The sequence below is a fragment of the Lepeophtheirus salmonis genome, chromosome 9 (genome assembly GCF_016086655.4).
Source record: "Lepeophtheirus salmonis chromosome 9, UVic_Lsal_1.4, whole genome shotgun sequence".
Classification (NCBI taxonomy): domain Eukaryota; kingdom Metazoa; phylum Arthropoda; class Copepoda; order Siphonostomatoida; family Caligidae; genus Lepeophtheirus; species Lepeophtheirus salmonis.
In genome coordinates, this window is record NC_052139.2 from 1,026,376 (window position 1) to 1,041,418 (window position 15,043).

Here is a 15,043-nt window from a genome sequence, read left to right on the forward strand (position 1 = left end):
TGGTAAGTTAATAGATTATTTAATTAATGGCGAATAATGTTTAATTATAAATCTTTTGGCATTGAGTCATCCTGAAATATATTTGTTGTACAAAAGGAATTTTATTCATGATGACATTTAATTAATCAAGTTGTTATAACCGTGGACCTCAACAGATTCAATATAATGCCTAAAGTACCAACAGTTATCCTTTGCTAGTTCACAGATTGTGAAGAAGTTATCGAGAGCGACTCTGAGACAATGGTAATTTTTTTATTAAATAATCATAGTTTGAGTCAGCACAAACTAATTTCATGAGTCTTGGAGCCGGTTCGTACGTCCACCGCCTTCTGAGAGACCAAAAACTGACTTTGAAACGACAAAAGAAGGCTAGCATAGTATCCGGCTAGTTGGGAATGGTTTACGAGAATTACGAAATTTGAAAGTGGAGAAAGAGTAGACTAAGTGTTTCAATGCTGTGAGGTTGCACTGAGAAAGGATATCCTAAAACTAGTCCAAAAATTCTGGAAGAAGATAAAAATATTATTCTGTCAGCAATTCAATCTCTGGCTGTCATACTAGAAATTCGCTGTGTAAAACAGACAGATTTATTTTCCATGTCATTGATGAATATTTTAATACAGCTCACTAAAATATAAATATTGTGGGGCACATTATAAAGTTCAAACCCCCTTAGTTCTAATTACTAAATATTCAAGTAATTTTAATACATCAGAATTACATGATAGTGCAATGAATACTTAAACTCTTGCTGGGATTTTATTGGATTGTAGCAATTAATTCTTGGTAATTTGAATGATCAATGTTGTTATTAAATTATGCATGTTAATATGAGACATTGTAACTTGTACAGTTTGCTTATATAAGTTGCAATTTGTACAAACATTTCCCAACTTGGACACAACACACACATTGTAAAAAAATAATTAATTGTCATTACAGGGTTGATCTGATTTAGCGGTGCACATTTTACTTTTTTTCAATTTTTCGAGAGTAAAATTTAAGCGAGAGGTTTTGTTTGAACGTTTATTTAACAAAATCATCTGAAAAATAGTGCTCGGCACAACTTTTATTCATTATGTAAGCCCTCAGCTCTAATGATTGCCTCAATACGAGGCCTAAATCCCTTACAGACCTTGACTATGCAGACAGACTTGAGCTTGGTCCACTCCTTTTTTATAGAAGCCTCTAGAGGAGTAGTACACATCCTCTCCTCCAGACGCGCCTAGATAGAGTAGTCCAATGGCTTTGCGTCTGGAGAGGAGGGCAGCCACATGTTGAAGTCCGGAAAGTTGTTTTTCTTAGGAAAGCCTGGCTCTTAGCGGAGCGATGACACGGAGCTCCTTTTTGAGTTGATACAAAGTTGTTCCAAACTTTTATATGGGCCAAGGTAACACTTTCTTATACATAAGTTCGATATTAGCATCTGCAATGAGCCGCTCCTTCTTCTCCACAAAAATGGAAGAGCAGACTTCGCCTGTCCTGCCAAAGGATTTTTTGTTCTGACAACATATCTCACCGAACCTGAGACATTGTCTGGATGTTCGGTTATGATGTAGCTGCTATTCTGTCTATTCACAGTGGCATCAACTGTGAAATTTTTTGTTGGCCTATTGAAAATTTCGAATCTTCTTTGCTCTTTCGACCCCTCTAAGCTTGCTTTGTTAGAGATACGACGTCTTGTTGTCCTCCTCCGTGATTTTGCATCAATGTCATTCCAGATTGAAAATAATTAATTGTGTACCTCTATATATGATCAACCCTGTATGTAAATGATATACATATACCAATATTATTTTTCAAGATAAGACTTGGAAATTTTTTTCAAGATATTAAATTCCTTACATTTTCAACATTCCAGCATTTATTTTTCTTCATACTCAATTATAATTAATTTCAAATTACTAGTCAACATAAAAGACAGCTATAATTATTTTTCTCAAAATTGTGCATTGATAAAATTTATATTATTTGTCGAATTATCATCAATTTTATTTCCAAATTCGTCTTATCTTGCATTCAAAGGGTTGATAAGTTCCAAATTGCACTTCAAGTAGCCAAAATTGATAGTCACGATAAAATTATGAGAAATTGAAATGCTTATTTCAATGGCTCATATCGGAGACTATATAAGTCTCTTAAATCAGATAAAAGTACTAAACTATGTCTGAAACTCTTGGACATCATAACTAGTGCTTTGTTAGTCCAATTAGTTCTAATACAATCGTGAGGAGCACAAGCTCCAATCAGCCAACCTGTTGTGGTAAAAAACATTGAGCAAAAAAATGATGACTTGACTGAATGTATTCAATTCAAAAACAAAGTAGATTTATGTTAAAAGGTTTTCTAACTTAAATGTGCAAAAAATTATTTAATTTATTATTTGGACTGATGAGTTTGTCCTTAAAAAGTAAGTTAATTACTTCAGTTTGTGTTTGTACAAGATGATTATATTTTAAGTTTCATTCAAATAATTAATTAATATGAAATATTATATCTTACATTGATCTTAATATTATAAGTCATTGGTCAGTCTTTATTTATTCGGCCCAGTCCAGTATCACGAACAGTCTTTACGACTGAACTGGACGGAACTCCAGTCCTCAGTCTTAAGTAAGAACTAGCACAAGACAAATCTTAACTTGTCCTACAAATTTGAATAAAAAGCGTATAATTAATAAGAACGTCCGCAGGGGGTGGGCTGGAGAGGCTGTAGAGCCCAATTATGGAATTTTTGCTTTTGACTAACAAAATTTAATATTTGAAATTTCGTCTTCAAAAAATTGTGACCAAATTAAATTAAAACAAATCTTTTCCATAAATTTGACTACAATGTTTTACTTAGGAGTATGTAAAAAGAGTCATTACACTTGATGTTATTATTGTGGCTTTTATCAATGTAATAATGTTCTATCTGGCAAATCTTTTATTTACTAGATATATAAACAATTCTAAAGAGTAAACTTTTTATTTGGCCTCTCCGGAACAATTTTTCTAGAAATTACATATTTTTTTTAGGCAATGATATTGGAAAACCTGTATTAATGTTGAATACTGCACTTGACTACATTCATATTTAATCGAATTTCATCTCAGAATATTATATTAAACATGAAACCTAGAACTTAATAAAAAATATTTCTTCAATAAAAATGGCAATCTCAATAAGTATGTTTATTTATTTTTTTGAGCTATAAATAATTTATTCACATTTTTTTATATAAATAGTGATGGATTCGAGTAATAACTAGTGGCGTCGTTAGTCTCCTTTTTTAATGATTTAATTTAAAGTTTGTTGCAAAACTCTTATGCCAATACAGAGTTAGGTATTAATTACCAATCAATAAAGAAAAAGTGTGTAAAAAAAACTAAATTGAATGATTAGAAATGGAAAAAAATGGTTGATGTATTTTTGTTCATTATTTAATAAGCCGTGTTGGTGTCAACCATAGAGAAAGAAGTTCATAGAGGCAACTAAAGGAATCTAGGCAAAGAGTGGACTCTCAAGGCAGGGAAGGTAGGATTTAGTAGTTATCAATTCTCAAGCTTCTACATGTTCCTCAAGGCACCCAGCCAGTTTGAACAGGCCGTCTCCACCCGAGTGAAAAGAGAAGAATAAGGGCGACTACGTCACAACAATAACACGATATTATAGGTCGGTGTTAGGAACATAGTTTTCCTTGTTTTTAGATTGTTTAACTTTTCCCTTAACCGCTCTTTCCCTAGAGGTCCTTAGAGATGACAAGGTGCACAAAAGTTTGAGTAATGTCTCCAGCTTACAGTGAGGGTAAGTTCAAAGAATTGACGTCACATATGATTTTTAATCAAGGTTATACCTAAGGGTGATAATTTTGGTAAGAATGGAAAAGCGTGCGAGGAGAAAAGAAGAATTACTTATGGCATCATTGATTAAATAATATACATCTTCTTCTATCAATCATGAATGTTATCATTCCCGCCTTTATTATTCAATATTAATATAATATAAGATGGTGATAGTCGATAGAGAACTGAATAAAATCCCCAAAATGACGTCGCCTTCTGTCTGGATTTATGAAAATGGAGGCCCAGGAATTTGGAAAATACTTACAGGATGAGAAACAGATGGTTTGTCGGATTTGTCGATATAAATATGCCTTTAGTCCCCTGTCTAGAATTACACGCCACTCATTATCCTCATCTCATAACAAGAGTATGGATATTCATCTATAAAATCAATTTGACGATGAATACATCAAGTCAGACTTTAACTTTGATCTCACAACGATGCTTATTGCATGTAATATAACCTTATCCATTGCTAATCATCTACGTTCAAAAAATTTATGGAGAAATACAAGGGTAAACCTATCCCTTCCTGAGGAACCATCATTAAATTAATGGAGGATGGTGGTACTGATGTCATATATAGAAATACATATAAAAATGTTTTGAGTCATCCACACCAAATGACGATCAAGTTATCAGTAAAAAGTATTTACGAATATCGAAATGGAACTCTGAATTTTGTACTATCTCACAGTAAGTATTCAATTTTTTTAAATCTAACCATAAAATATGATTCTATTTTAGCTAAACATATCAAGAATTATGATACACAACTCAGTAAAGGGCAAAAACAACTGCTTAAATGGTCACAACAACGGGGGTAGTAGCTTTGGATGGTTTGCAACTAGTTTGTCTGAGACTACTTACTTCGCTTTAAGACTTGGGTATGATAATTAGGTTTTCCAATATTACATAGTCAATAAATATTACTTTTTTATCACTAAAGGCTTAGCTATGGTTGATGGGCTCCAAGAAGTGGTGTTCAGAAAACTCATAAAAGGCAAAAACAACTGTTTAAATGGTCACAACAACGAGGGTAGTTACATTGGGTGTTGCATTATAATTAACAATTGTGTATATCCTTCATGATAACAGTATGTTGTTATATAACCATACTTAAATAACGGGGAAAATCTTTTTGATGCTCTTAATAGGGAGTAATATCGCCGGACATTACTACATAATTAGCTTTTGCTCTAAATCTTTACGATTAATTTATTTCTGACATTTTTTTATTAATATATTTATTGTCTAATTTTATGATTTTGACATTTACTTTATTATTAATAATTAGTTAGATCTCATCGGTAGAGATATATCTATCCTGTGCACAATTGTATATAGCAACTTCCACATGAAGAAGAAGGGTGATTATCTTTTGATTAAACTCCACGTCTCGCTTGTGTATTGCAACCTAAAGTTATGACATATTTAACTGAATTCCGATGTTAAAACAAGAAAAACATTTCTGGATCAATCTATTATTTCAATATTCTGTATTTATAATTTTTTATTATTAATAGTTATATGATTTTAATTGTTTAATTTTGTATATTTAACTTAAATGTTTAATGGTTTATTTTTTAGTATGTAGATTATATTTAATTAAAGCCTTCTTTTTTAAACTTTGAGCTTCAAATATATTTCAAATACTCTACTTTGTCGTTTCATTAGCTATTATTCTGAGAATAAGGTTCATAATGAATTACAATTTCATGGAGTGTGACGTTTCCAAATCTACTGTAACGGATAAAAAACGTCGAAGTCAATTATACGTAGTATATCTTCATTAAACATTTTGCTAATAAATACATTCGTTTATTAGCAAAATGTTTAATGAAGATATACTACTATGATTTTTGAGGGTAAAAATCATAATAAAGCAGGCAGATGATAATCACATCAGTATTTTAAACAATGATACCATATGTATTTTTTTCCCCCTCCTCCTCGCACGCGTTTTTCTCTACAATATTATCAACTATAGTTATACCTAAGGTTAATAATTTTGGTATGAATACAAAAGCGTGCGAAGAGAAGGGAAGAAAAACTTATGGCATCATTGATTAAATTATATAATAATTAATGATATACATCTTATTCAATGGAGAACTTTATCATTCCCGCCTTTATTATTCAATATTAATATAATATTAGATGCTGATAGTAGATGGAGAACTGAATAAAATGCCTAAAATAACATAAACTTCTGTCTGGATTTCTGAAAATGGAGGCCCAGGAATTTGGAAAATACTTACCGTATGAGAAACAGATGGCTTGTGGGATTTATCGATATAAATGTACCTTTAGTCCCCTGTCTACAGTTACACGCTACTCATTATTCTCATCTCATATCAAGAGCATGGATATTCATCTAAAAATCAAGTTAATTATGAATACATCAAATCAGACTTTAACTCTGATCTCATAAAGATGCTTATTATATGTAATATACCCTTATCCATTGCTAATCATCCTACGTTCAAAAAATCACGGGTAAACCCATCCCTTCCATTAAATTAATGGAGGATGTTGGTAATGATGTTATTTATAGAAATACCCCCATTGTACATTGTGAAGTTAAGATATAGAGTCATCCACACCAAATTACGATATGGAACTCTCAATTTTGTACCATCTAACAGTAAGTATTCATTTTTTTAAATCTAATCATAAAATGTGATTCTATTTTACCTAAAATTAAGAATTATGATACACAACTCATTAAATGGCAAAAACAAACCCATAAATGGTCACAACAACGGAAGTAGTAGCTTTGGATGTTTTGCAACTAGTTTGTCTGACATTATTTTCTTCACTTAAAGACTTGGGTATGATCATTAGGTTTCCAATATTACATAGTCAATAAATATTACTTTTTTATCACTTAAGGATTAGCTATGGTTCATAAGCTCCAAGAAATAGTTTTTAGAAAACTCATAAAAGGCAAAAACAACTGCTTAAATGGTTACAACAACGGGGGTAGTTACATTGGGTGTAGCATTATAATTAGAAATTTTGCGTATCCTTCATAATAATAGTATGTTGTTATACAAGCATAAATAACGGGTAGAAATCTTTTTTGATGCCTTTAATAAGGAGTAATATCGCCGGACATTACGACAAAATTAGCTTTTGCACTAAATCTTTAGAATGGATTTAATTCTAACATTTTTTAAAAGTATATTTATGGTCTAATTTTATTATTTTGACATTTACTTTATTATTAATAATTATTTAGATCTCATCGATATCTATCCTGTGCACAATTGTATGTAGCAACTTCCACATTAGGGAAAAAGGGTGATGATTTTTTTCATTAAAGCCACGTCTGGCTTGTATTTAGCAACCTAAAGTATATCATATTTAACTGAATTCTTGTGAGAACAAGAAAATATTATTTGGATCAATTTATTATTTCAATATTCTGTATTTATAATTTATTGCTATTATTAGTTATATGATCACAATTGTTAAATTTTGTATATTTAACATAAATGTATGATGGTTTATTTTTTAGTATGTAGATTATATTTATTTTAAGCCTTCTTTTTAAACTTGGAACTACAAATATATTTCGAAATACTCTACTTTGTCGTTTCATTAGTTATTATTCTGAGAATATGGTTCATAGTGAATTACAATTTCATGGAGTGTGACGTTTTCAAATGTACTGTAACGGATAAAAAACGTGTAAGTCAATTATACGTAGTATATCTTCATTAAACATTTTTCTAATAAATACTTTCGTTATACCCTCAAAAATCATAATAAAGTAGGCATCTGATAATCACATCAGTATTTTATACAATGTTACCATAAGTCTTTCTCCCCCCTCTCCTTGCACGCGTTTTTCTCTACAGAAGTATCAACTTTAGTTATACCAAACGGGTGTACGACTTATGTTTGACTTCCATCATGCTTTTTAATATTGACGTCATAGGGTATGAGTGGTTACGTGTTTTGTCACATCTTGCCCAGCAGTCGGACGATTCATCAAATTGAAAATTGTAGCAAGCCCGATAACATGACGGGCCAACCTTTTATTTTTATTAACCTTGATTTTTATTAATATACATACATTTATTTTAATGGACTTATATCGGATATGGTGAGGTCTTTGGTTAGAGTCAACATGACTTGGACTCATCTTGGAGCACGAGGAATTGGACTCAGAAGCATGATAACTTCGATTTGGAAAAAATATTTGTTATGCCCATCTAAGAATCTCTATGCAACTGGGATGACAAGAATGATGTATTGCATGCATTGGAAGAGGTCAATTCGTATATGTGAATATATATTTCATATTTGTATGTATATTAAGTAAATCAGGAGATAATTATGGCCTCAGAGCAATTTTGAGAGTAATTGATGATATGACTATATGGTTAAGTGAAATGTGTTTCATTTAGTCTGTAAATGTATTGTTATAATCTTGGAATGACCTTTTTTACAATTTTTTTTAAATATTTTTAAAAAATCAAGAGCGAAGCCTTTGGAGGTTCGGGATGGTTTCAGTAGCCTAAGGTTGTCATTCCAGAGCCCGAGTTATAGTTGAATTTCTGAAACCCTCACTCCCTTATTGTATTGCCTATCATATTGATTCTGCCACATTTGTATCCAGACATATGTATCCGCGACATTTGTACCCACAGTAAATAAGTGCGACTTTTATATCCACGTTTTTTTATAATTTTTCGTAATATCATAAGGAGTATGTTGAGCATGGGCCACCAGAGATGAGGCTGGATATGGAGATTACTGCCATTAAGTCTGTGCAGCAAGTATTACCATATACTGACGTATAAACCTGCTTCTTTCACTTCAAGAAAACAGTGACGGATCAGATAGCCAAGAAGGGGCAAAAACGCTTACGAATCAAGATTTCGAATTGGGCAGGCTGGTTAAAGTTATGATGGGCATGGCCTTAGTGTCTCTTCAAGAAATTGTTCAAGTATGGGAAGAAAAAACTAACATTAAGTATTCAAGGAATCTTGATGTGGAGGAAGAGTTCGACAATTTCTATGACCACTTCGAGGCTTTGTACATTGGTAAAACCAATTGTCATGGTAGGAGGCCAAGGCCTTGAATAGAAAATGGTCTTTGGAACCACTTTGGGAGGATTCAAGAGGGGAAAAAATAACAAAACAATACAATGGAAGGATTTAATAGTGCATGGAATGTTACTTCGTGCAGGAATGAGTCATTGTGGTCTGTAATAACCAACATAAGGGATGAAGATGGGCTGGCACGACAAAAGTGGAGAGATGAAATATCTAACGATGGGACTTGGTACAAATGTGTCATACTGATACTTCTACTTGAGGGTTTGGTATCTCAACAATAAAACAACCTTGTTTATCTTTCTGAAAAAGAGAGTGGGAACTCAATCGAATGAATAACCGTTATGATCTGAAATGGAGATGTATTTGAGCCAACTTCACATGGATTACAGTATCCAAGAATATCAACACAGAATTCAATTCAAAAAGAACTATACATGGGATTTCGGGCTCTTGTAGCTGATTTTGATCTTTAAAAAAAAGTTAGTTCAACCCGAAGATAGATTATTCACCTTTCGGTAGGTTCAAGTCTACAAGGATCCGATTGCATATATTTGTTCTTGGCCAAACAACGATATTCAAATTTTAGACAATGTTCCTAGGAGTAGTCGACTCCTAATTGGACGTTCGCCCAATTGTATCATCCCTTAGCCAAGGACAATGCTTAGTTGGGGCTAGCGAATAAAGTAACATGGTCTCAAGAGGAGAACATTAATTAGTTTCTAAATATCAAGCATGGACTAGTTTTTCATTTATGTACTTCAAATACATAAAAGTAGATTTCTATATCCGTACTTCAATATGGAATATCATTACGTTATTAAATGGAAACGAGGCAATATGATTGAAAATATACAAATACTAGTAATGGGTAGAATTAATAAATCACACATATACAGCCTACTTTAAAAACATTTCTATGTATTTTTATCAATAGAATAATCGCATAACATAATTAAACTCCAGAAATAGTGAAACGTCAGTAACGTTACTATATTATTTGACACGATTGACCAATTGTGAAATGTCCGGAGTATTATCATTGTTGATTTCAACATCTACTCCATCAAAATCATCAAGTCCACATTCACTTTCAGCATCATCAATTCCTTTTTGGAAAACAAAACCTCTACTTTGACGAGTTTTCTCACTCGCTTTTATCCTCACTCGAACAATATCAGGGAAGTTATATTCAAAAAAGTCAATATCCGTCTGCCGACGGCAATCAGAGACAATCCATATGAGTTTATCGTTATCCTCTTCCTCATTTGGAATAGCGTGCCGGCAAAAAAACCCATAGTCTAAATTACGAAGCTCTTCCGACCATTCTATCATATCAGCTCTATATTTCTCCTTATAGTCTGAAGCGGATAGAAGCTTCTCATAGTCTATAAATTAAATTAAAAGTTATGCATTTATTTAATAAATATAAAATAATATGTGGTAAAATTTGTCAAAGATTATGAATAAAATCATTTAATTTATAATATAACAACGAATTATCCATATATAATTACCCAAATCATGCCTTTCAGCGTAGATTTTTTTTGATAGGACTACTTAATCGGACTACACGGACATTTTCTCCTTTCTCCTTTAATGCTGACTCCAATAGATCCGCTATATAATCTTTGCCAGATTTCCGCTTCCCCATGAACAAATAAATAATCTTCGGCATTTTGAGTAAATTAGTGATAAATTATGTAGTAATTTTGGGAAAGTAGATACAGGTAGAAATTGAAATGTTCCCGTTACTAGTTATTATAATTTAATAAATAATAATGTTTTATTTGTTGGATTTGTATCTATTACAAAATTAGAGATGAAAAAAGTCTCTTCTTTATTAGAGGAAGGTAATCTTCCAGAAAAAACAAAATAAAACCTCTCATAATAATCAAACATGACGTCATATTTCAAAGTGACGTCAATACTGAAAATGGTAAATATTAAAATAATTTCATAAAATATATATTAATATGATATATATATATACCTAATTATTATTAAATATGTAGCTTCAATACTAAATATTATTAATAATATATATATATATATATATTAATATTAGTATATAACCTAGGCTTGTAGATTTTTGGGCCAAATATTCTGGACGAATCCTATAATGAATTAATAAATTTACTATACCTTTCATTGATTGATAAGATAACTACAAAGTTTGATTAATAATGTATTTACTTGAATTCAAGCTGGTTTGGAATAATTTAAGGAAATACATAAATTTTTAAATGTAATTTGTTCTATGTCAATGGTCTGATTTTTGTTTTACTTTTAGCATTCCGGATGAAAAAATGATTTTTTCAATCTTTTGTGTCCAAAAATGTATCCATATTACATACTTAGACAAAAAACTATCCACAGGATTAATAAAACAAAGATACATTCCACATTCAGTCGTATGGAGCTCATCAATTGCGATTTTATAATGGTCATAAAATACGATTATTGGGTTCAAAGGAGGTTTTCGCATACATTTACCGTTCCAACGCAACCAATAAGGATATTACTTATCAGGGGATTACATAATAAATATCAGAAAAAGTCTGTTTTTCGAATTTGCAAGTGTAATTCTTTTGTACTATTTGTATACAACTTGATTTCGTGACAGATTTTAGCCAAATCTAGGTCAATTTGTTATTAGTTTAATGTAAATAGTGTTGAATATTTAACTTGTTAATTTTACGTCTTACTTTTTGCCATTTTATTTATAGAATTGTATGTTTATCGTGGCTTTGGATATTTGTTTCAACGTTTTTCATAGAATATATGTATTAATTCTTACTTCATGAAGTGATATGATACTCTATATTTGGTCTGCTGAAATGAAAATGTGACATGGAGTTCTATAAGGACACGTAGTTGGAGTAATTGATGATAGTACAAATTCATTTCATATGATTTTGACTGTTTTTGTTTTTTTCTTTAGGGAGATTAAATGAAGTTTAAGATAGATAAAAAAACTTATGTCTATGTCAAACCAGGACTTTATAATATAATAATTAGCGTTAATTTATCTTTATAAAAGAGTTCAATTATTCTACTGTGGAATTGGTTCATGCTTGGATGTTTCCTCAAAATTGAGGATGTTCCAATTCACTGTAAAACTAATAACTACATCTTCATTGATAATAGACATTACTCAAAAATTAATTATTTTACTTCAATGTATTTTCTTATCAATATTTACACATAACTTAAGGAAAGTGAACATACTATCTTCAAAAATAAAATTTGTTCTTGATTTAAGGGTATTATTTTTAATGGAGATAATTGTGGAATATTTGTTGGATGTAGTAATGGTTCATTCTAAAAATACTCCTTAAATTATTAGGTTAAACATTTTTGGGTTACTCAGTGAACATAATCGGTTCTTTAATATAAAAATCTGTGACTGAACAATATATTATGAGTTATCCATACAAGCATTAAGGCTTTTTTTTTATAGAAAATCCTATAACTAACATATAAATATAATTTGTGGTAAGATTGAGTGGTTCTTTTTTTTTTAAAGAATGGAAGTTTTAGGGAAAAGTTCTTATATTTCAAGTCGACTCTGAAGTCTTTGCTAAAAAAAAAATCATAGTCAAGTCATTGAGCCCATTTCAAGTACTCAGGGAATATATATACTTTAAAGAGTACTTACTTTATGTTTTATGAAAAAATTTAAATGACTTTCGAGTTAAAGTCAAGTAGCGAGTCTTTAATTGTGTCATTGAGTTGAGTCACAAGTCTTCAAAAATTAGAATGACTATCGAGTTAAAGTCAAGTAGCGAGTCTTTGATTGCGTTATTGAGTTGAGTCACAAGTCTTCAAAATATGTACTCGAGTCTAAATCTCCACCTCTGAAAAATATAGATAAATTCCTGTAACTCGAACGAGTGTGGTCGGATTATGACATTTCAATAAAAAGTGTACTTGCGGTAAATCCTGGAGTTTTGTTGGTCTGAAGAATAGAGGGAAGCTTTGAACTGTACTAAAAAAATAATATAAATTCTGTCATTGGAGGATGCTGAGGATAATATTCATTCATATCTTGTATCAATTGTAATTAGTTATGAAAAAACTGGAAACGTTGGATTCTGTAGCTATGATAATAATACAAAAATCTCTTTAAATAAATAGTATGTATTTTAAAAATGACAACGTTATGTCGTATAGAATGCAAAAAAAAATTTAGTTCATCATTAGAATTCTCAATATTATTATGGTTAATGAATGATATTTATGTCAGTATGCCCATAGAATCACCTTCTTTTCTTATAAAGGGATTCTTGTCATATGGTTTTGCTCAATTGTAATATCTATGAATATTGGTGATAATATAAAAGAACATTACGTATTGAGCATGATTTATTATTTATAACGGGAAAGTGTATAACTCAAAAAGAACAGCTCATTTGACTATGCAAAAATGCAGAGTTTGTTTTTATTTTTCTAGTTATTTGCTTTCTACCCCGTAACCGTCATATTTTATTTTATTTTATATAAGTCAAACTTTTATGTAATATTTCATTCATGATCAATGGAAGTATCCCAATGTGTGTTGAAATCCTAATGCATACTTAATAAACTATTTCTGCATTTTCATTATATATTTACGTTCTATTATACAACCATTAGGAGTGATCGTTTCCTTAGAATAATTTTGAGATGTTGCGAAAGCAGCTTTTCCTTCTTTCTCGTTTCCTCTTCTTAGATGTAAGCTGTTCAAACATTTCTTCATTGAAGCATTTTCTCCCTCGTAGTTAATGCACGGCGGCAATCCTTTTACTCGTAGTCATGTATATGCACGATACAGGATCAGCCGTAAAGAAGTTAACTTCTACGCCAGGGCAAGGAGTAGGCGTTTGCTTGAAAACATTATCAATTAGATAATTATCATTAGCGAAAAAGTTTAGTTTGTTATTTTTCAACCTGATGTGGAAACCTATTTGTATACTTCTTGCTGAGTGCGTGTTAAGAAAAAAGAAAAGTATCTTATTACTATTTCTGTAATTCATAAGTTCATAAAGCCACTGTCCGTCTTAGCAACTTTCTATCTCATATATGACATGGAATTCAAGCTGTTGAGCTCTCTATTTCTCAACTCCACCATCTACGTTCAAGTAAGGAAAGCAACAAGTCTTTTTAAAATATTTGTATGTTTGAAATTTATTTTAATGTTGTAAATCTTAGGGCTGCACGTTTATTTAATCAATAATGTTCACTTACTCTTAAGTAGGATCATGGGGAATTATTATTCCTTTTCGACCATGCAACTAAACTGATATCAATTTCAGGCTTTACTAATACAATATATACCTCATAGTTCAATTTCTGTTCTAAATGCTATAGAAAAAAGCTACCATGTTCCCTCAGTGATGCAATTTATTTAGTCAACGTACATAATGATATTATAATGGCTATATTGCACTCATAGATAATATCGTATTTATATTGCACTGCACCATAACAAATATATTTAAAATAGTCATGGGATCGATTACTAAGCCTTTTTTTTAATATAACTCAAAATTTAGAATCAATATCCGATTATAAAGGATCATGAGTCATCTAGGCCCAACTTTTAGACTCAACTATCTCAAAAGTGTATTTACTCAATTACCGATACACTTATTAATAACACCAACAAAAAATATTATGGTTAATCGTAAAATAAACTTATATGAAAGTGAGAATTGCTCGATTCTTTAGCAATAATAGGGATTCTTATTACGACAAAATATCTGCTAAGACTAAATGTAGGGATATTTTAGAAGCGTTAAATGTTTAATTGACTGTATTATGATAGTTTATGAGTGTGAAGGATCACTAATTGAGTAAATATCCGAAGTAAAGTTATATGGAATGACCATAACGAAGATCCCTTTTTTTGGATCTCAAACAATGATTCATGAATATTCCTCGTGTTAAAATAATCATTTTCAATAGTAGTATTTATTGATCTAAACAGTCACAAAGGGATTATGTTCGCATGTTATTGTCAAAATATAATATCATTAATGAGCCTAGTTATTCTTTATGATAAAACATGATCAGCCTTGAAATAATGTTTTTTAAAGCCACCTTTTTGAAAAAATAAAGTACATATACAAAACAATTCACAAGAATGAATAGGATTTATTGATATT

At 30.9% G+C, this 15,043-nt stretch overlaps 2 protein-coding genes and 3 long non-coding RNA genes across 6 annotated transcripts in view; 4 read left to right on the plus strand and 1 right to left on the minus strand.

The window, feature by feature from the left end:
* Nucleotides 1-3,837: 3,837 nt before the first annotated feature.
* LOC139906439 (uncharacterized) lies at nucleotides 3,838-4,950 on the plus strand. The gene is made up of 3 exons (XR_011781956.1): nucleotides 3,838-4,521; nucleotides 4,573-4,712; nucleotides 4,775-4,950. It is a non-coding gene; the product is annotated as an uncharacterized lncRNA (long non-coding RNA).
* Nucleotides 4,951-5,820: 870 nt separating this feature from the next.
* LOC139906438 (uncharacterized) lies at nucleotides 5,821-7,418 on the plus strand. Its single transcript, XR_011781955.1, has 3 exons — nucleotides 5,821-6,472; nucleotides 6,534-6,659; nucleotides 6,721-7,418. It is a non-coding gene; the product is annotated as an uncharacterized lncRNA (long non-coding RNA).
* Nucleotides 7,419-9,798: 2,380 nt separating this feature from the next.
* Pmvk (Phosphomevalonate kinase) lies at nucleotides 9,799-10,733 on the minus strand. The gene is given in 3 exon segments (XM_040718987.2): nucleotides 9,799-10,282; nucleotides 10,412-10,442; nucleotides 10,444-10,733. Coding segments are annotated over 3 exon segments (552 nt in total). The 5' UTR covers nucleotides 10,573-10,733; the 3' UTR covers nucleotides 9,799-9,890.
* A 720-nt stretch (nucleotides 10,734-11,453) lies between these two features.
* Nucleotides 11,454-12,153, plus strand: LOC121123927 (uncharacterized). Its single transcript, XR_005866154.2, has 2 exons — nucleotides 11,454-11,559; nucleotides 11,624-12,153. It is a non-coding gene; the product is annotated as an uncharacterized lncRNA (long non-coding RNA).
* A 1,283-nt stretch (nucleotides 12,154-13,436) lies between these two features.
* The window catches only part of LOC121123929 (apicoplast pyruvate carrier 1), a 44,270-nt gene continuing 42,663 nt past the window's right edge, over nucleotides 13,437-15,043 (plus strand). The window contains exon 1 of one of the 2 annotated variants that reach the window (XM_071891280.1): nucleotides 13,437-14,017. The gene's annotated coding sequence lies outside the window, so the exon portion shown is untranslated. The remainder of the gene's footprint in view (nucleotides 14,018-15,043) is intronic. The other variant, XM_071891279.1, reaches the window with a different exon arrangement.